This window comes from Mya arenaria, chromosome 17 (genome assembly GCF_026914265.1).
Source record: "Mya arenaria isolate MELC-2E11 chromosome 17, ASM2691426v1".
Classification (NCBI taxonomy): domain Eukaryota; kingdom Metazoa; phylum Mollusca; class Bivalvia; order Myida; family Myidae; genus Mya; species Mya arenaria.
The window spans coordinates 32,328,922-32,352,549 of NC_069138.1; the positions used below are offsets into that span (position 1 = coordinate 32,328,922).

At 35.7% G+C, this 23,628-nt stretch overlaps 1 protein-coding gene across 1 annotated transcript; it reads right to left on the minus strand.

Moving 5' to 3' along the window:
* Positions 1-8,197: 8,197 nt before the first annotated feature.
* On the minus strand, positions 8,198-22,877 carry LOC128222980 (zinc carboxypeptidase-like). The gene is made up of 11 exons (XM_052932194.1): positions 22,792-22,877; positions 21,247-21,331; positions 20,007-20,140; positions 14,775-14,862; positions 14,000-14,101; positions 13,656-13,763; positions 13,113-13,205; positions 11,953-12,067; positions 11,235-11,443; positions 9,774-9,858; positions 8,198-8,438 (listed from the first exon to the last, which is right to left on the minus strand). Exons 1-11 carry the CDS (start codon positions 22,857-22,859, stop codon positions 8,242-8,244), a joined length of 1,284 nt encoding a protein of 427 aa, XP_052788154.1. The 5' UTR covers positions 22,860-22,877; the 3' UTR covers positions 8,198-8,241.
* Positions 22,878-23,628: the final 751 nt, after the last annotated feature.

A 23,628-nucleotide genomic window follows, 5' to 3' on the forward strand; every position in this document is an offset into this window, starting at 1 on the left:
AACAACTGAAAGGGAATATATATGACAATGCTGTCATTGTTACATATTAATAATTAATGGGCAATTTAGTTGTGTAGTGTTTCTGTAGTGCTCATGTTGCGAAACGGCATTTGACGTTGAGATATTTCCTCACCAATCGTGACACTCCGTGTGTATACCACGTGATAAATTACGTCATATTATGATATAAGCTACGCAGGAAGGCAATGTTTTGCTTAAATTGAAGGCTTAAAACAGAGATAACTTTTTTTTTCAACACCATTTTAAATGAAACAAAGAGCCGTCTATGCCGGTTTAAGAGCCCCGCCTCCCTTTTATTGCCGGAGTTTGATTCGGTAAATAGTTTCTTCAAACACTTCGACAAATCTGTTTCCAAAATAATGTTTTAACAGTGCTCCATTAGGCAGCGGTTTTGCGAAAAGGTGTGTCGAAGTGTTTTAAGAAACTAAGCTCTCAACCAAATGACCTGATGCGGATGTTTAATTGCTTGAAGCTGCACTTTCACAGATGGACAGTTTTGAAATGTTTTTTTTTTTAGTTTTTGTCTCAGAATCAGCTGATATATATATATATATATATATATATATATATATATATATATCAATGCCCTCAATTCAGTCATATGAGATAACCAACAATAGAACACATATCAATTGTTTGGGAAACTTTGAAAATTTTAATTTTTCTTAAAGGGTTAGAAACGCTTTTAGCCATAAAGTAGCAAGTTTCGAACGTAAATATAAAAAAACACTGCGAAATGATATTTTGTCAGCAGTCTTGAATCACTGGCTTCCAGACATTAACGCAAAATTTGGCTCATTTCAAAATGAAAAAGTTGTTAAAACAGTCAATTTGTGAGAGTGTAACTTTAATACAAAGAAAAGGTGGTCATTTTTTGCAGGGACGCTGTATCGATAACAAAGGACTAATAACGGCTGTGTTTAATATATGTATTAAAAGTAATGCATCAAGGAAATCTTCAGGGACGAGGCTTAAGTCAAAATGCTAGCTAAAGGCATATTATTAATTCAATGAAAGCTACGCGGAGGAAGAATCAAAGCGCTGCACTCATTCAGCGAGATGTTAGTAAAGACAAAAGACATAATAAGGCGCAGCAACATATCTTTATCAATATATGATGGCTTGCTAAAAGATCGAATAACCACTATATAATCACCATAACACAGGGTGAGGAATCACGTGACTTCAACGGAGTTCTCACATGTGTCTCCACGGTTCAAAACCGATGTAAACATGCAAGAAAGTGACAGTTATTACTAAATAACTTTTTTAAGAAAAAAGATAAGAAAATATATCTAAGCCTATAAAAACCTACGCTAGTTTCTGCTTCTACAAGTGTGAAATATTTTGGATTTGCTTGTATTTTAACGATTGAATCCTTGGCCAAACTTTCGATTCGACGGGATTTTGTAGAACGATGCAACGCAGTGTGCGCCGTGAGTCTTAGTTGTGTATACATTTCTTAGTAATTAGTCATATTTAAGAACTCATACATGTGTTGAAATGTTGATTTTTCTCATTTCATTTATGAAACGAATTGTTTGTAAACTTTATTTTAGTTCGTTAATTAAATATCGATATTTTAAGCAAGGCTGTTGTTAACGTGAATTTTATATTTGCTGTTGTTAACTTGAATTAATTCTCATAACATGCTTAATTTATTTAATAAGTAGTTTGAACTACTCTCTCAACTGTGACGATAATGCATTCAACATTGAACTTTTATTCCAAATGATATTTTTTCATGAAATGAATGTATATCCATTTGATAAATTTATTTATTTAATATGTTTAATTTATGTTCTAGGTTGGCCGTAATGGTGAAACGTCCAAATTATCCATTGTCCCTCTGTAAGAGACCGAACCAACACTCATATGTTTCACCAAATGTTGACAAAAGATGGATAAATTCAATTGATGAAGTGATGAGTACATTTAAATTTTTAAATGGAAGACAAGATATACTCCAGCCAACTCCGGTCCATGTACATCCCCCGGTAAAAGAAAGTCAACAGTCAATAAATGATTGAACTACGTTTTAATGTACAATTGATCATTAAACTATTGAATATAAGAAATAGTGATTACAAGTGTTGCTGGTTGGATCCATTTTATTTGTATATGTTGTCTTTATAAACTACTTATTTCTTTTTCATGATATAAGACAAACCCTTTGCGTGATATGATTAAAAACGTAGCGCTCATAATGTAAAAATTCAACCCTTTTAAGTTATGGATGTAATGGATGCAATAACAATTTCTTTGATATATGTTTGCATATTACACAAGTAAAGTCATGTTGTTGTTAACATAAATATAATCATATACCATTGTTGTTTGACATAGCCTTCGTACAACTTTGAATGCATTATACATCGGAAGTATGTACACAAATGAAAAAACTATCTGAGTTTTTAAAATAGGTGTAGTTTAAAAAAAAGGAAACGTATTTAGGGCACTCTATTTTATAGAATATATAACCTAGTAAATTTCCTGGTATAGCAACATGCCAGTATTTATCTTTGTTTGATAAATAAATATATCTTGCTTTAAACTATGGTTGTGATGTTTTGGGTCTACAAGATAGCATTAAGTAAGATAGAGTTTTTTTGTCAATTCTGTAAAGAAATACTGGGTGTTAGAACCCAAACTGAGAACAATTTTGTGTATAGAGAACTTGGAAAAATACCATTACTAACTATAGGATTGTAAATGTGATTAATTATTTGTTTAAACAGCTTTAACATATTCAATATCATCACATTGTGAAATCTTTAACATTTCACAATGTGATGATATTGAATATGTTAAAGCTGTTTAAAGAAAATCGTATAAAGATTCAGAAAAATTGCCGAATTGTTAGTCATGGGCAAATGTTATTATAGATATATTACAATCACTAGGATTTTCAGTTTATGGTTATTTGTTGGTGATTTTAATATATATTAATATGTGAACTGAAACAGAGACTTAAATGTATATGTACAAAAATGGTTTCCTAAATTTATTATTTCATCGAGAGCCAAAACGTTTGTTTTGTTCGCAGACTGTAAGTTATAACCATTTTTGTGTGCTGATAATATAGTTAAATTTAGGACAGCGTTGACGAGACATAGACTTTCGTCACAAAGGTAAGAAACTGAGGCCGGTAGAAGGCACAAACCCACTCCTATATCTATATATGAAAGGAAAAACAAGTTTGGCATAAAATAGTAGATGAATTGCTAGTTTGAATGTACTTTTAGATGATATTTGTAACCACTGTCACCTCACTATGGTTATATTATATTTTATGTGTACTGTCTATGTTTAATTTGTGTTTCGAAGGTACCTTGTTGGTGAAGATAAGTATACTTGAATTAATATATATCGTGACCTACGATCGATTGATAGAAGTGCAGTTAACTATATTGATGTATGTTCATGGGCCTATGGCCTTTATGCATTTGAATAAACTATGAAACTTTATTATCACAACTCGAGGCTTGTGATACCACTTAAGGTGTCCGGTTGGTGATATTTTCTTCTATGGCGTTAAAGCTACCAATTTCTCTCTCTCCCCCCCCCCCCCATCCTCCCCAGATAAGTAGATTAAATGTTTGTTCGCGCTGGACATCCTTATCGTACTCATGGCTTCAGATAGAAAATACCCATAATGAACTAATACTCTAATACTACTACTTCTATTGTCACCACATACCTGCCTCCCTAGTTGAAGACCGTCGTCTGCAGCACAATGGAAACATTGTCATTTGGTGTTTTGAAAAGTGAAAACTGTGTAACCTCTTTTCCGCATAACACGCTAGGCTCAGGTTAGGATGAACCTTTTTACACGAAAGGCCATGCAAGATACAAATTATCATCTTACGAGGGAATGTCATTTTCATGGTAGTCAAATTCGTTGTCAGAGCTTCTTATTTTTTCCTGATTTCTTATGAATAAAGATATTTCGACCATTTTCGAAGCATTGGATTTAACTGGAGCGTGGGCAATTTTATTATTTACCTTTAGGAAACGCGATTTTGTTATTGAATTGTTATTGTTATTTGTCGTTTCTTGGTTGTTGAAATTCTTTCACTTTGGAATTTTAGTGTATCTATTACTTCATTCATTTAATTTATCCATCTTTGTAAATATTTGTTGAAACTGCAGAGGGATACTGAGTATTTGGAAGTCACATTTTCAAATCGATCAAATTGATGTAAATTCATACCATGAATAAGAGTTTGAGGTTGTATACATTCTCATAACAAATGAGAGGGCAATACAAAACATAAAATAGAATTAACTGAGCATGTTTTGATAAGGTTGTTAAGCATACCGACTTAACATAGTCAGCTTTATTTAGATGAGAAGACGTTTACGTTAACGACAGCACATATCACATTCACGTTTAGAACAGCACTTTATGAAAATTCGATATTTATTGAAAAAACTAAAATAACATTTAACGAACAATTCGTTTTATGAAAGTAATGAGCAAAATAACTTTTTAAAGCTGCACTCACACAGATTGAACGTTTTGACAACTTTGTTATTTTTGTCTTGGAACGAGCCACTTTTTGCGAAAATCCATGGAAACAAGTTATATAAGACTGCTGGCAAATGAATGCAGATTTAATATTTAAGTTAAAATTTCGATGTTTTATGCATTTTTCTTAAACCGTTAGTAACGGTTTAAGCACTAAAACATTAATTTTCGAACAGAAATATAAAAGTCTGCGATCTGATCTTTTGTCAGCAATCTTTCATCATTGGTTTGCAGATATTTTCGCCAACATTTGCTCTTTCCAAGACGAAAAATAGAAAAAAGTTGTAAAAACGGTATATCTGTGAGAGTGCAGCTTTAACGCATGTCTGATTTCTTAACTATTACAATTGTCTAAAAAATATGAACAAAACAAAGAATCACGGCGCACACAGCGTAGTATCGTTCTACAAAATTCCGTCGAGTTGAATGTTTGGCCAAAGATCGTTATAATACAAGCAAATCTAGAATATGTTATACGTGTGAAAGCAGAAAATAGCATAGTCTTTTATAGGCTAAGAAATATTCTCCTCTATTTTCTCTAAAAAAGTTATCAAGGAATTACTGTCCATTTCTTGATTGTTTACATCGGTTTTGAACCGTGGTGACACATGTGAGAACCTCGTTGAAGTCACGTGATTCCTCACCCTGAACAAGCTGATGCAAACCGATTAAAATAGAAAATATCTCCAAAATCGTATCCAGCGTTGTATTGTTTTTCTCTCACCAAACTGAACAGAACAGAATATATAGCATAAGACATATATTTTCCATAAAAAAAACGATTCCAATTTGGTATTTTAAAGAAAAAATAAACAAGATCCACAAACTGTTGTATGGAAGAGTTGATGTAAAAAGGTTAAGTACATTATTCTATCTTTTCTGTCAATATTTAACAGGATTCTTATTAATTTCTCTGCAAAATCGAAATTCCAATTTTAGTCAAATGACGCCATTTCCCATTCTAAAAGACCCCGACCCAATTTCTTAAATGCTGGGAAATGCTGGGATCGACACTGAACTATCCCACTGGAAACGCTTTTGGCAACACAAGTAACGAACATATTAAAACTATCCTTCGCAATGCGCAACTGCATTACAAGACTTATAAACACCTGATATTTGCGGTAATGGAGAGACATTTTGAACTGGGAAATAACATTTAGTGATTGAAAGATTAAAACAGTGGTTTCATCTCCCAGTTATTATGTCAAACATCTTATATATTATTATTTTGTTTCCCAAATTATATGAACACTTTTGTATTAATTATTGAAAAAAAATGTATGTTATTACATTGTTTATACACATTGATATTTGCTCGATGAAAAAAACTTTATTCTGTCCTAGAACATGTTGATTGAGTGTTACTTTGACACACATCGTTAGTCTCACTGCCGATATCCACAAAGCGGAAGTCTCATTCGGAACTCCTCGGCCATTTTTATCGAAAACAACCTCGGATGTATTTTGACGGTTTACATACTCAAAAACTGGTACGTTTAAGACCGCTGCAAGTCGATGGCGTTGTAATTTTATTTAGTAGTTAAACTTTATGATTTAACTTTTGGGAATCTGAATTATGTTTGCAAGAAAAACACTTCACTGGCAATTAATTTTAACTTAGATCAATAAATACAACTCTAAAACACTACATTAAAATAATGATATAATTCAAAAGTTTACGAACTACTTCAATACAGATCAAGCAGCTGAGAGTGAGCGTACAAATCCCTGCTTTCAAGACCTTGTTGCATATACATGTAATATATCAAGATGCAATAATGTTCGTAAAAACTTGAAGATAACAGAGTCTGTTTGAATGAGTTCTTTTTCGACATTTTAAAGTATGCATTCAAGATACATATGTTTATTCGAGTTTAAATGTTCTCGTGCATTTCGGCATTTCCAACCAAGCCCGGATTTGTCCTATGAGTAGTTAAATAAATTATTGTCAAGATGAAGGACACAACTGAATGGCACTCTTTAATAAGACGAACCCTCAAATGTGGAATGAGTTCATATGATGTTTGTCAACAGTGGTCAAAAGTATCCATTGGCTTAAAAATCCATTTGCTATTATTAATTTATTAGTCCTCAGTCGTAAAGAACATATAGTAAAAACGCTAGGGCAATTTTCGACCATCACCTCACACTATCACCCTCTGCCGCACGGTGACCCTCTGATGTCATCACAACACGTGTCCGTCGAGACCGCAGATTTTAAGCGTTTTATCGTAATATTCCATTCATAAAATACCTGTCTAACTAATTATTCCTTTTGATTTTTCGGTTCCAATTTGATTTAATTTTACCGCCATCTGTCAAATGTCAAAATACTGAAGGGCTTTCGCGTTTAAATGTGTTACGTAGTTTTGCGTATTGAAGTCAAGGGAGGTTACTACAGCGAAACGAAGTCAGAAGTTACAGAATTCACTTTTTTAAGCAAAATAAGTAGAAAATATTTCATATCTTTGCAAAATTAACAAATTGTTAATACGAAAACAATTATTAAATGTCACAGCACAAAACAACAACAACAAAAAACAGTACTTATTTTACGAGTATACACTAATCGTCATTTCCTGTAGACGTAACGCGGCCGTTTGGAACAATATGAATATTCATGGAATTTTTTGACGATTATTATATGCAGAATTGAAGGAAGTTCGTGAGTCAATCGTTATTTCTATCGATGACGCGAATTTGTCCTCTTCTTTGTATTGGGAAGCTGCTCATGTTTATAATAATGTTACAATTTATAACTTTAGAAATGGCAAACATCTTGTTGTCAAAATTGGTTAGAAGTGTTCTCTGCTTCGTGCTTATCCTCATGTTTCTTTGAAGAACCATGTTCCTAAATATTTACATGCTTTTTGAGCGTGAGTAAAGTTAAATAATTTTATGTATAATGTATTTTATATAAAAGTTGACAGGTTTTACCAATTTTTGTCACGCTATTTTAGCAAGGTAAAAGTAGTTCCGAGACTACACATGGTACTCCGATGACACGGAATCAGAAAAACGACAGTACGGTGATACGGAGTTTTCTTTACGGCGCGATGAATTTTCACTGTTGGATATGAAAATTGATAGGCATACAATAAGCTTTGTTATTTATACTATATTAGCTTGCCTATATTATTACGTCAATTCAGTTGTAGGTTACTATGTAAAAGTATACTGATTTATTTAGATCCATCGCTCCATTGCGCATGTTGCCGCCTTATCCGTCTTAGAGATCCAATAAAGTAAACTTGACATAGAAAAATATATTTGAATCTGAAAGTTAATCTTTGAAAACAGTAATTGATTATTTAACATTGTATATAAGTTCAAATTCATTAACCAACTTGTGTACACTTAGCAAAACGCTTATGTTCATATAAATGATAGCTTTAAGCTACGAATTGTCCAACCTGCCTCCAAAAAGCTTTTTCTGCATCGGAATTGATGTATGTATGTATGCTTACAATAAAATATTACTTAATTGAAATTAAAAATGTCAAACCATTTTTTTAGTAAAAAAGATTTTTTTTGTGTTTTCTAGTGTTTTAAACTTTTACTACGTGCTTTTATGGTATTGTATCTTCAACATTAACATACTGCTGTAGTATGGTATAGAAAACAGAAAATAACAAAGACCCATTCTTCTATTGCAATATTTACTCAACCCCATTCCAAAATACAATTTACGCAGACAGCTTATTATTGACATACATCGCAAATGCCCATAATGACCTAAATAGCTCGTCGCTGACATCCGGGATGTAAGCGGGGTTCACGATAAAACTCTCTACTCCGCCTGTTTTCGGGCTGAGCTCGTAACAATAGGAGTACGGGATCCCTTGGACGTAGAAGTAGTCGTATGAACCCCCTGATGCCGCGTCTACAAGTAATTTCACAATTCAATGTGCAGTATTTCTCGTCAGAGTAACATTAATAGCTATATAATAAACAAATACATAATAAAAGTAAACACAACAGTCTTAATACTGACATATGTGAGGAACAATAGCAGGATGAAATATGAACTAAGATATGTAAGAACTTCCCTATCAAATAATCTGTTTAACAAACTGCAGAATTAAAGATTTATGTCTCTTCTTACCTCGATATTAGAAGAGCGGGTTTGTATGACATTGGAGGGAAAATGGCGGAGCGCCGAGAATGTAGTGCAGTACGTTATTATACGCACAGAGAATATCTGGCGGTGAACCGATAACGTATTTCAGTAAGCAAGTATACGTACAGAGAATATCTGGCGGTGTAGAGATAACGTAGTGCAGTAAGCAAGTATACTTACAGAGAATATCTGGCGGTGTGCCGATAACGTAGTCCAGTAAGTAAGTATACGTACAGAGAATATCTGGCGGTGTGCCGATAACCTAGTACAGTAAGCAAGTATACGTACAGAGAATATCTGGCGGTGAACCGATAACGTATTTCAGTAAGCAAGTATACGTACAGAGAATATCTGGCGGTGTACAGATAACGTAGTGCAGTAAGCAAGTATGCGTACAGAGAATATCTGGCGGTGTGCCGATAACGTAGTGCAGTAAGCAAGTATACGTACAGAGAATATCTGGCGGTGTGCCGATAATGCAGTACAGTAAGTAAGTATACGTACAGAGAATATCAGGCGGTGTGCCGATAATGCAGTCCAGTAAGTAAGTATACGTACAGAGAATATCTGGCGGTGTGCCGATAACGTAGTGCAGTAAGCAAGTATGCGTAAAGAGAATATCTGGCGGTGTGCCGATAACGTAGTGCAGTAAGCAAGTATACGTACAGAGAATATCTGGCGGTGTGCCGATAATGCAGTACAGTAAGTAAGTATACGTACAGAGAATATCTGGCGGTGTGCCGATAATGCAGTCCAGTAAGTAAGTATACGTACAGAGAATATCTTGCGGTGTGCCGATAACGTAGTGCAGTAAGCAAGTATACGTACAGAGAATATCTGGCGGTGTGCCGATAACCTAGTACAGTAAGCAAGTATACGTACAGAGAATATCTGGCGGTGTGCCGATAACGTATTTCAGTAAGCAAGTATACGTACAGAGAATATCTGGCGGTGTGCCGATAACGTATTTCAGTAAGCAAGTATACGTACAGAGAATATCTTGCGGTGTGCCGATAACGTAGTGCAGTAAGCAAGTATACGTACAGAGAATATCTGGCGGTGTGCCGATAATGCAGTACAGTAAGTAAGTATACGTACAGAGAATATCTGGCGGTGTGCCGATAACGTAGTAGGTGCCGCGGGTTGTCTCCAGATATTTCATCATCACCTCTCCAGTCTCTTTCTGTCAAGAAAAAATACGGGGGATTTATAACATCGATAAGCGCTGACATAGACCTTGACAAATATACCCGATTGTGCTTTTCGAATTGATTGCCAATGATATTTAAGTTGTAAACTGTTCCGAGTAAAAAGTTTGGTTAAATCCCATTTATCTTAGCAAACGCCTTCAAATGGTTCTGTTAAAAAGCTGTGAAAAACCATTGAGTCGGCGTTATCAGGTACCTGGAGAGCAATTTGTTCATCAATTACAAAATGTGACTTTGACCTTTGAGATATGTCTTACATGACAACATTTTTTTAGTATTTACTAAATGAAAAACAAATTATCCAGCGAAATTTGTACAAAGAGTTTTTGTCATTTAAATATAAATAATCATGTGAAATTATAATTCACATTTTTGGAACTGTCAAACCAAAACTAAGGCACTAACGCTCCCCTGTTTTCGCCACTTCATTCTGGTTACGATCAATGCAAACATAAAGGTTTTGCAAGTCGTTAATGGCTAGAACTTGATATGAACATTAACCCATTTATCCTAATAGTCATGCATAGTTTGAATTACGAATAAGCACGTCAAAATAATCCTGGCTCCAGTTACCTTTTCCCGGTCAAGGTCATTATGACCTTGACCTCCTAACCTTAAAATCAATAGGGCCAACCTTCATACCAAGTAAGAGGTTCCTGGAGCTAAGCGTTCTTCGGTTATTGATAGAAAACCTTTTTTTCAGCTCAAAATTACCGCGATCTTGACCTACTGACATTAAGATCGATAGGGGTCATCTTTTGGTCATGGCCAGCTTCATTCTTTCAGCTCAAGGTCACCGTGAACTTGACCTAGTGACCTCAACAACATCAAGGGTCATCTGCTGGTAATACTGACCTACCTACCAAGTGTAAGAGTGTTGTGCCTTAATGTTCTTGAGTTTCGGACACTGATGGAACGGACGAACGTAATGACGGACGGACAGACGGAATGACGGACAGACGGAAGGACGAAATGACGGACAGACGGACAGACGGACGGACGAAAGGACGGACAGACAGAGAGACAGACAGACACGAGGAATAGAAATCGGTATACAGTCGAAACTCGTTGGCTCGATATTCAAGGGACCGGCCAAAATACTTCGAGCCTCGATAATATCGAGCCAAGCGGGATTGCTTACTGAATTTGTATTTTTCTTTGATACATGTACGTTAAAGAAAGTCTTCATTTGTTACGTAATTACAGCAAGAGAAGAGTACTTTTTTGGACAAGGTAACAGTACACAAATCGAACAGTTCGCGACATAACGCATTCGATGAAAATATCATGTATATAGTTGAAGGATTTTTACGAAATGAAGGAAATGTACAAAACGCGTTCATAGACCTACCAGTCGTGCATAATCAGCGGGCTTAGTGGAAGTGTAAGCGTAGGGTAACAACAGGAGCTCACTGAAGGCGTGCACAGAGAAAAAAGCTTCAACCGTACGGGTCGCTTTATCATGTAAAACAGCGTTTCTGAGCGCTTGTGTTTCAAAAGCTTCAAAAGGTCCGTCACCTCCATATGTTGTACCGGAACAAGAGGGGTCGGTGCCCGTCCCTGAAATTATTTCTATACTAAAACAAGAATCCCAGCACTTGTTAATGACATTTATTCTAATTATTTCAAAGTCTGTGTCGTTTGTATTTTTAGTTTACCGTTCTTTGCTTGTTAGGTTTTGATCCTTGAACCTTAAAAAATTTAACAGCAATAACTGTCTGCATGACGTATCATTGTTATTTCCATTTTAATATCGATGTTCTTCGTTTATTAAGTCTACAAGATAAAAGGCGTAATGTATGGCGTACCCTTTGGATCAACAGTCACCATCTTCTTTATGTTCTTTATCTTTAAAATAGAGGTGCATCAGTTCTTTTATCGTATAACGTAATAAATAGCGATATTATATATTAATTAAATATTATTCAGAGATTTACCCTCTCTCATAGAAAGAGGTGCAGATATAAATATCGAGGTTGGTACAAATACAAATTAGATATAGGTGCACCTCTATTTCTGTTCGACTTTTAACCGAAATGGTACGCCATAGTGATTTGCGGAACACTCACTTCCCCAGTCGATATCCCAATTCCTGTTTAAATCTATGCCCATGCTTCCTCCGGGCTTTATAGTGCATCTGCCGTTTCGGGGCTGCCTATTCTTTCTGTGGAAACGGTCAGCGACCTGATAAATATAGACACATACATTTATCGTACTCCCCATGCATTCGCCTGAATATGTGTGGTTATTAAAATATTGTTTTCCGGTGCGTAACTGCCTTTACTCGAGTACACGGCTGAATCCACATGTTTCTGACAAAAGAAAAAGTTGCAATATGCGTACATGACTACATGAGCCTAATATTGTCCATTTTCCAGTACTAAATAAAGCACCTCAAACACCCAAAATGCACCAGATTGCATCATGGTTTTCAAAACATTTGGAGGGGGCATGCCCCCGGACCCCCTAGCACAATGAATCCACATGAATAGAGGGCTAGCTACGCCCATGGTTATTATGTAAACCGGTTTAACCCTTAGTTAACTCCACTTAATAAAGGGCCTGTCACACACTACATATGTACGTCGCCGTTGTATTCACGTTGCTCGCTCCGGCAGCGCAACAGCACAAATATTTGAGCAAATTCAAAACTGTATTTTGATGTAAATTGTGTTTGTAGTATTGTGCGTCTCATTTTCTTCGAATGATCATTGTGCGTTTGGTTTATACATGTACTAATTTATTTTAGCTTGATTGTGACGAAACTTGGTAGCTTATAAAGTTATAATATCACTGTCGATTCCGTTTCCTGGGCAGAAACCAGTTATGTGTCCTTATTGAGAGGACATGAGAAAGTACCCCTGGTTGGGATCGTCGAACCCACAACCTCTTAAGTGATATAAGGACACTTATACTATTAGAACTCTCACTCCTTGTGCTTTTCAACAAGATCAAAGTGTCATTGTTTTACCGCTGGGCTTGTCTTGAAATAATGTAGAACTGAGTATCCATTGATGTTCATGCATGTGTGGTCTGCTCTTACATTGAGCCTCAAATAGGATTATATTTTAATGTATGACTACTGGGCTTGTTACTTTAAGTTTCATTGTATTTTTGAAGTTGTAAAGTTTAATTATTATAGAAGCAAGATTCGCCTTAACTGTACGTTGTTCTTTATGATACGATTGAATTTATTGTAATGATTTGGAAACCGTTTTCTTGCACGTACATGTGTCTGCACATATCCATCAGGGTTGTGTAGGGGTACAATGTTCCAGTCATACTCAGACAACATCTCAGTACCAGGTGTCGTGGTCAGCAGCTGCAACAGAACAAAAAGGTGAAAAGGTACACCTTTTACACGTTAATGACATTAATTCGTTGTTCTATTACAAAAAACGTGCCCATTGTTTGAATTTAGAATACATTGTTATTTAATTCTTTAAAATTTTAGGGAGAAGCTATTAAAAAGCCCATGTTTCAAAATGTGCGTCATTTTTGTTTATGAATGGTTATTTGATTTTATTATTTCGAACTTTTAACTCCGACTAAATAAACTGAATTGGATAATGAAAACGACTCTCATTGCATATGTTTTGCGTTGGATAGACAATAGTTCGACATCTTTATACTCTATAAAAAAGAAGTATGATTTATATTGTTGATGCCACATTTGAAAGTTCAGTGACATCACTATGGCAACGTATTTTGATAATTTTGTTTCCCGCCTGCTGTTCCAATGGGTTTAGAACTGTAGTAACAAGGTGCATGCCTTCTCAATGAGATTCAAGCCGGAAGCTATCGCTATCCATTCACGCGAATGAGATCCGGCTTCGACCCACACGGACTTCTCTTTTGGAACAGCCAAGTTTGCAGACACCTGATACGAGAAGAGACAACGTTTTATAGTTTTAATGGAGATTTAACATTTTCCCAAGAGATTTCGAATTCAAAGACACTGACAACAATATGATAGTGGCTACACATTGTAGGTGAAGATGACACAATGAAACTAAAAACCGTTGTTCAAAAATATCATTATGATATAAATGCTACAGCTATGATTATCAGAAATAACTTGTCTATGGAAACACAAGTTGCACTATCTAAGCATACTGTAACAGCCAAAATCTCCCGATATTCATATGTGACGCCAATAGATGTTACTGTCACTTGTCCTGGGTATTTTGCTGGTAGACCAAGAAGGTATGTCCTTATCTAGAAAACAGAACGAATCGTGATGATTACCACACAAATGCTTCGACTATCGAACCATAAAAAACATGCGTTTCAAAATTAAAATATTTTTTATCACTTTTGATGTAATCGATATCTTGCTAATGTAATGTGTATATTTAGATGAGTTAATCAGAATCTGTCTTTTAAAACAGGTTCATATTTGAACTTTGAATCACTAACGTTTAAGGATAACTTTAACAACAAAGATAACTACTTTTTCTTCACCATTTGAAATGAAATATGACACAGTCTACGCCGTTTACGGAGCCCCACCTTAGGTCTTTTACAGGAGTTTGAATGAGAGTTTAGTTCCTTAAAACACACCGACACACTTTTTCAAAAAACTGCCGCCTGATGAAGCAGTGCCAAAACATTATTTTGGAAACAGGTTTGTCGAAGTGTGAGGAAACAAATCACCTAATCAAACTCCGGTAATAAATCAAACGGGCGGAGCTCTTTAAGCGGCATAGACTGCCCTCTGTTTCATTTAAAATGATGGAGAAAGATAAAAAGTATCTTTATTTTAAGTCTTCATTCGAAGCAAATTGATGCCTTCACATGTAACATTTATCACGTTATTTGTCACGTAGTATAAACAGACTGAATATGGACATTGTCGAGAAGTTGCGGGAGGCTACAGGCGCGAACTGACCTGGTCGTACGTGCAATAAGCACTCGAAATGTCACAGGAAGTTGCTTTACTGCTTCTGGTCAACTGTTCATCTTCAACATCAATTGATCTATTGTAGAGATAAAAATAGTACACTATTATAAATACGTTTAAACAATTGAATTCTTGAATAATTGAAGCCATTTTGGGATTCCGATTCGAAGGTATTGTAATGCATACATTGTATATGTTTAAAGAATTCCATGCGTTGTATGCTACATTTATGAGGTTTAACACGATAATATTCCATTTTAGCCATTAAAAAGTAAAACAATCTTGTGGTATCCGTTTTGCATTGACGCAAAGGCATAACAGTTTAACTGTGTGGTTAACGCGTGTCTTTTGTAGTGTTCTTTGTTTTTTTAATTATTCATTCATTTATTCATTCATTTATTCTTTCGTTTGTTAATTCATTCATTCATTCATTCATTCATTCATTCATTCATTCATTCATTCATTCATTCATTCATTCATTCATTTAAATCAATAACACAATAACAGTGTGTGTATACCACGTGATAAATTACGTCATATAAACGGATTAAAAATGGCGGCAGGTGGTCGGACTTTTTTCTACCTGCTCAGAAAAACATAAGTTTTAGTGATAATTTTAACAGTTTGCTCATTATTTGTGGATAAAACGGAATTACAATTTATTAAGTAACTAGAGCTGGAATTTTGGAATGTTTTATTGTTTTTGGATCTTTAGAAATTGAGAACATTATTACCCATAACCGGTTTGAAGTATTAGATACGCGGGAATGTCCAAACAAAGAGACATCAATAAGTTCAAGCACTTCAAGGGAAGACTTTGTTCATGGGTCATTGGACAGCAAGTTGTTACATATGTTCGATGAGCTGAGGTTCATCAGGAACGAGCAAGTAAACACTAGTATAATACTACATTCCTTCCAACAAAACAGTACAGGTGTAAATGATATACTTAATCAAGTGATTCGTGCGACAAATTCACATACGGACGTTTTGAAAACTTAAGCCTACAAATCTATCGACCTAGAGGCAAGGTCCAGGAGAAATAATCTTATATTCCATGGCGTTGTAGAAAATCCTGGTGAGAATTGTGCCCAAATCGTCCGAGGCTTTCTTCACAATAGACTTTTAATCGACGCGAGAAATATCTACATCACAAGCGCCCAAACCAAAACAGGCGTTTCCAGAGTAGGCCCGTTATAGCACATTTTCGAGACTATGGGGATATTAACCATGTGATGGGCAATGTACGTCTTCTTAAAGGCACTCCCTTTTCCATAGACATGGATTTTCCCCGCGAGATACAGGAAGCGCGCAGCCGCCTGTGGCCTCATCTTAAAGAGCTTAAGAGGGAATATCCAAGATTTAGGGCGCAGATCGTATATCCTGCAAAACTAATTCATGATGGGCAGATCGTACGTGACGAGTTTCCTGATTGGAATCGCTTAGTTGGGGCAAACCGGATAGTGTCATTGAACGATATTGGTCACATAAGTAACCCGCGCATAAATCGGTCGGCACTTAACGACACTTCCGACTGTCCGGTGGCGGCCCATCCTGTTGATAGTGATACCCCCGCTCATGTTGGGTCTCTACATCCGGTATCAACGCACGAACCTTCTAGTGTCGAACCCATGATCATTACGCCTCAAGACAGCTCCCAATCGTGCGATTCTCAGCAGACAGACACCATCACCACGGGCTCACAGGCGAGTGTGGCCCCCAGACCGCAGCTAAGGGTACCCAAGGAGACCGTCATCACACCAGCTGAGTTCGTTGTCCCAAAGCCTGTTAGTAATGGCATGGCCGCACCACAGATTTCAACACCGGTAAGGAAATCCACATGTGAAACTGAACTAAAAACTGCATTGTGACGAAGGAAATCCATTATTAAATAGTGACAAAGACACCCCTACACGGGGCAGATCCCGTACCCCCGTGCTGTAGCTAGGTCCGAAAAACGGTCTCAATCTGCGAAACCTTATAAAAAACAAAGTGTCAGTAAAACACGAGATAATGACATTAGCCACGTTTTACCCACTTCTAAAAATACACCCGGTGTTGACAGCGGTGGTCAACCAGCGGAACGTGATCAGCCAATCACCGCATAGTGTACTGACGAGAAGGTCACGCTGAGATGTACGCTGTTAAATGTACAGGGTCTCACTAGCAGACGAACAAATAAGTTACACTCTACCGAGTTAATAAATATTTTTCAATCAAATGATATAATTCTTTTGACGGAAACCTGGACTAATGACTTTTCTGATTTACATTTTGACAATTTTGAATGTCATGTTTTAAATAGGCATGAAAATAAGAAAAATAGTAAACGGTCTTCATGGGGCATAATTGTTTATTTGAGAAACACTTATGTTACAAATGAAACATTAATATTTACGAGTAATGACGATATTTTATGTATAAAAATCAGTAGTGTGTCGTTGGGTTTAGATAAAGATCTGTATTTCTGTTTATCATATGTTGTACCAGAAAATAGTAGAGTGTGATTGAAGCTCACACATTCGATCGGTTACTTTCATTTAAAACGGATATTGAAGCTAAGAATGTCAACTCTTTTTATTGTGTGCTTTGTGGTGATTTAAATGCTCATACTTCAGATAGGACGGATTTTGTCACAGGCGATAGTTATATGCACTTTAATGAGTTGTTACCAAATAATTATATAACTGATGTACCGTTAACACGATGTTCAAAAGATAAAGGGAGGCTAAATAATTATGGATTTATGCTGTTAGATTTATGTAAAGACACCGGATTACGTATTTTAAATGGTCGATTTGATAGAGATAAAGAGGGTAATTTTACGCACGTTGGAAGTCGGGGTTCAAGTGTTGTAGACTATGTTTTGACTACACAGAATTTATTTAAGCATGTATCGAGTTTTGTTGTTGAATCACCAAATATACTCTCTGATCATTGTGTTGTTAAATTTGCTTTGCTATTTAACAAACCTATCTCAGTAAACATCATTGAAGATAGAACTCGTAGCTCAATTAATAGTAAATTCGTTTGGGATTGTGATAAAAAAAGATGCATTTATACAAAATTTATTAAACCAGGAAACACTAGATAAATTACAATCGTGTAATCGAAGGATACAAGAGGCTAACTCAGCATGTGAAATTGATATGTGTATTTCTGACTTTTCGTCAATTTTATATGATTCAGCAAAACCCTTTAAGCGCAAATGTAATGTGCATTCAGATACAAGTCATAATGAATATAGCACTATTACTTCTGACAAGCCATGGTTTGATGAGGATTGTTATATAAAAAGAAGGAGTTTCTATAGCATGTTAAGTCTGTATAGATTAGATAAATCAGAGGGAAATAGAAAAAAATGGTAATTGCTAGATCTCAATAAAAAATATGTGTTTATCAAAAAAAGTTAAATTATATTAAATTACAAACAAAGAAATTAAACGAGTCAAGATTTGAAAATGCAAAAAGTTTTATTACAATAACGAGGAATTAGGAATCGCCAATGGGTTTTCATATCTTGGTGTTGTGCTTAGTGAAGGAGGATCTTTTTCGGATGCCCAAACTACATAAGCAGGCCAAGCGCTTAAAGCCATATTCCAAATGAATAAATATCTTTATAAGTTCACTTGTCTATCAGTAAAGCATAGACTTGATCTATTCGACAAACTTATTGCCCCTATTTTAAATTATGCAGGAGAAGTTCGGGGTTTTGTCCAAGGTAATGCAGTTGAAAGAGTTCATCTACAATTCTGCAAACGTCTACTCGGTGTCAAAAAGACAACCCAGAATGGTTTTATTTACCGGAGAATTGGGAAGGTTAAGTTTTAAAACAATTAGATATATGAATATAATTAAATACTGGGTAAAACTATTGTATACAGACAATAACAAGTACATAAAAAAGGTTTATATTATGCTTAAAAATGACATGGAGCGAAATGCAAACAAGCCGAATTGGTGTTCACTTACTAATGACCTTCTTTGTAGTTTAGGTTTATTTGATGCATGGTTTTATCAAGAAATAGGTAATGTTCGATTATTTTTGTCATCAGTGAAACAGCGGCTAAAAGATAATTTCATCCAGGATTGGCATGGTAGACTTAATGCATCGAGTAGAGCTAGATTTTATATCAATGTATCAAGTTTAAGACTTCAGCCATACCTCAAAATATTAAATGTAACAAAGTTCCGTAAGTCTATGTCTAAATTGCGGCTATCTTCACACAGATTAAGCATTGAAACAGGTAGATGGAATAGACCACCATCAAAACCATTAAACGAACGTATATGTACCATTTGTAATTTATTAGAAGACGAGTATCATTTTGTTTTAGAGTGCACATTATATACTGAACTCAGAGTTAGATATCTACCTAGATATTATAGACAACGTCCCAGTATGCATAAATTAATGGATTTTTACTATCGAAAATGAAACTATTTTGAAAAATGTAAGTTATTATATTTTTTAAGCATTTGAATTAAAAAGTACTACGTTGTATTCCATGTAATGTGTATAGGTTTGTTGTAATTGTTGTCTATTTGTTTGTTAGGAAGTACACAGTGTTAGTGCACCTCTCTATATCTGCATAATTATATATTTATTATTATGATTTATTTATATCAATTCTATTTCATAAATTGTGTTTATTGTGTTATTGCTGCTTTTGTCGCCATTGTATATGTACATGTTTTGCCAGATGGGTCTATGACTTTCTTGGAAATAAATGTTCTGTTCTGTTCTGTTCTGTTCTATAAGCTACGTCGGAAGGCAACATTATGCTTCAAATAAAGACTTAAATCAAAGATAACTTTTCTTTTATTACACAATTTTAAATAAATCAAAGGGCTGTCTATGGCGCTTAAAGAGCCCCGCCTTCGTTTTATTTCCGAAGTTTGGTAAGGTGATTAGTTTCATCAAACACTACGACAAACTTGTTTCCAAATTAATGTTTTAACAGTGCTCCGTCAGACGGCTGTATTGTAAAACGGTTTGTCGAAGTGTTTTAAGAAACTAATCTGTCAATCAAACTCTGGTAAAATACCGAAGGTGGTGCTCCGTAAGAGGCGTAGACTGCGCTATGTTTCAGTTAAAATGGTGAAGAAATAGTGAAGTTATCTTTGTTTTAAGTCTTCATTCGAGGCAAAATATTGCCTAACGACGTGACTCAATTTATCACGTGGTATACACACACTGACTAAGCTGATATTTCTCACCTTTGGATGTTTTCGTTTTTCACTTCAAACTGCATGTGATTTTTCACCAAGAATGTCCGTATACTTCCGTAATCTGTCGGAGATACCCGAATAGATGTGGGTCGGACAAGAGAAGGTTCGCTCCAAAAATCAATCTAAATGGATATGTGTTGTTGCCAAACATGGTGTTATGAAGTAAACCTCTGATAAATCGCTAGCTGTTGTATTGTTTCTTAAACAAATATATTTAATTACCTAAAAGGTAACAAGTTTCGATGACGCTAGCATTTACCTAAGCATACACATTTTTGAAAGCAATTAGTCAAGAAGATCCATGTTTATGTTTAACCCTCCCACGTTTCCTTCAGTGATATGTTAAAGCTGCACTCTCACAGATATACCGTTTTTACAACTTTTTTTATTTTTTGTCTTGGAAAGAGCAATTTTTTGCGTAAATATCTCAAATGTAATGACATAAGATAGCTGACAAAAAAGCAGATCGCAGATTTTCATATTTCCGTTCGAAAATTAATGCTTTATGGCTTAAAATGTTTCATACGGTTTAAGAAAAATGCATAAAACATCAAATTTTGAACTTAAATGTAAAAATTCGCGACGATTTTTTTTTGTCAGCAGTCTTATATAACTGGTTTCAATGAATATTCGCAAAAATTGGCTCGTTCCAAGACAAAAAATAAAAAAAAGTTGTCGAGACGTTCAATCTGCGAGACTGCAGCTTTTAAGGAACTCGCTCATATTTTGGCACCATTTTTTCCCTGAAATGCATCCGTCAAAATAAAGCCAAAAAAAAGATCATTTGGTTTTAGTGGGGTGCAAACCCACGCCAGTACAGTCAAACTGACAACAAAAGCGCAATCCAACATGGACTCGTACAAAATTATAAAGATAATTTAACCATTAAAGCCTTTTATTTTAAGCGCGTTACCATCGCTATTCAAAATCGTGGATTATAAGGCAATTTTTAAGCATATATCAACATTTGTTGAATGGTTCCAACCTTAGTACCTTAGTTTTAACACTCCTAATGATTACCACACATTATTTCGTCATACAAAATGTGCATTTTACAAAACAAAAATATGAGGCGGGTCCCTTTCGATTAATTGTTTCAATGAACTATAACTTTTACACAATTAATACCTACCGAAATGTGTCTTGCCTTTTAGGGGTAAAATTTGATGTTTGTATTTGTGTGTACATATAAAATGGCCCAACAATATGTCAAAATCGTCTACTATACCTCCTCATAGCTGGCGTCTGTCTCGAGACCGTGTAGCAACTCCAACTCTGCCTTGTTCCTGGCCGTCACGGACACCAACCGATGTCTGCAATGAACGGTTATGACGGCTTAAGTATGGTTTATATAAGTTTAAACTTATTAATTTAACAACGATTGTAAAAAAAGTTATTGCAACATTATATGAATCACTCTCGTTGGTACGATGATTCACGAGAGTGTGGTCTTGTGTTCTGGGGGAAAACGGAGTACCCGAAGAAGACACATTTGTTTTGGCTGGATGACCGCTAGCCAAACTCACATGCACCCGAGCCAGGAATCGAGTCTGGGTCTGCTAAGCACTGCGCTATATATATATCGCCCATATGTATTGGCGGACATTTTAAAATATGTACTGTACGGAACATCCATTAAATATGACTTCACAAGTCGAATAGTTAAAGGCTCGCCCATACTAATTTGGTATACCCTTATGTGTTTTTTAGGAAAAGGTGGTGTTAATAGTTTATACTTCGGGTCCCGGCGCGAGCACATTGAAGGGTCCAAGAGTGACAGTTCAACCACCGCACACCTATCCTTGGCAGACTATTAGGCGGTTAACCAGTGCTAGGTGCCTTCACCTCTGCAGGGAACTGACAACTTCTGTACATGCCATGGGCAGTGGTACAGTGCGAATGGTCGTAGAAAGGATTTCATAACCAAATACGACAGAAGTGACCTGGTCCGCCCGGTAATCAAACCCGGGTTGTCCGATTCACAGTCCAACGCTCTACCGATTGAGCTAACCGGAAATCATGCATATACCCGTTGAGATTATCCGCGCCCATCGGTGGCAGTGTTGCATGACTCCTCCGCAAGATATTAAAATAATTCACCCAAATTCTTGGGTTATTATTATCATTATTTTGTAAGCATCATGAAACTCATTTCTTAGTATCTGTAAGTTTTTTGAAAACTTGGCCTTACTTCAGTTTTACTTTACTAAACAATTACGTTAGCAGCCGATTTGTGCCCGGTTAATAGTTTAATCATAGTAAAGCAATACACGCTAGCAATTACTTAAAGCTTCACTCTCACAGATTGAAAGTTTTGACAACATTTTTATTGTTTGATTTCGAACGAGCCAATTTATTCGAAAGTGCATGGAAACCAGTGATATAAGACAGCTGACAAAAATCAAATCGCAGATTTTCATATGTAAGTTCAAAAGTTGATGTTTTATGCGTTTTTCTTAAACAGTTAGTAACGCTTTTAGCCATAAAACATAAACGGACATATGAAATTTAGGATCTGATTTCCATGTTGTTTTGCAGATATTTACGCAGAAATTGGCTCATCCCATTCAAAGACAAAAAATGTCAAAACAATAAATCTGTGAGAGTGCAGCTTTAATAACCAACTCATGCCTGAGTGACACTCGTTTTCATCAGAGCGTTCTACGTATATTCACTTAGGATTCTTCCGGTGATACATTTCGTGGGTATATTTGCGTCAACGCTGAACATACTTTTAGTATCAATCAAGAAATGTATGTAAATTATTTCCTACCCGGTAAAATCTTTCTTCTTGCTGAACACTCCAGCCGCTAAAAGCAGCAATACCACTACGTAACGCATTGCACCGTCTCCTGTATGCAGAGGACTTTCTTAATGGACTCGATTTGAATTATTTTATTTATATATGTAAGGTTGGGTTGGCATGCAAAGGCTATCGTGATCATTTGAGTACACAAGTGGTTGTAAATAGTAGTTAATTTAGTGTAGAGTGTCCAAGTGGATTGTCCAAGTACCTTAAAGTTTGGTAGTCAAGAGATTCAGAGAGTTGGCATATGGTTGACAGGCAAATACTCCCAGACTGGTTACGTCAACTTATGCTTAAAAGCTAGTAAAAAGGAGACAATAAATATTATTATGAGACTTTATGTTTCAACTCAAGACTCGCTAATGTTTTATAGGGTCAGACATCAGGGGAAAAACCATGTGCATATTTTTGAATAGCGGATGCCATACATACAAAAGGCCACAAGTGTTTTGTAGTGATGTGAAGAAACGTTCACCGCTCTACTCAAGTCTTTATATTGGCTTTCTTCATATTGTCATTCATATGGTGTCAACATTTTAGTTCAGTATCAGATGTTATTCCAAGATCATTTGGGATCAAAAGCCATTTTAACTCCAAAGACATTGGTCGTAAATTATTTATGGGTTCAAGAAATGATATTGGTCGATAAAATCTACCTTGTGGAACTCTATTGGAGACCAATTAGACTTGACAATAAAAACTGATTAGATGGTCACTCTTCCCTAATGGATGTCATCAATTAAAATTTCATCGATTGAGATCTATCAAGTCCGTATCTGACTGTACGCAAATAAGCAGGCCTCG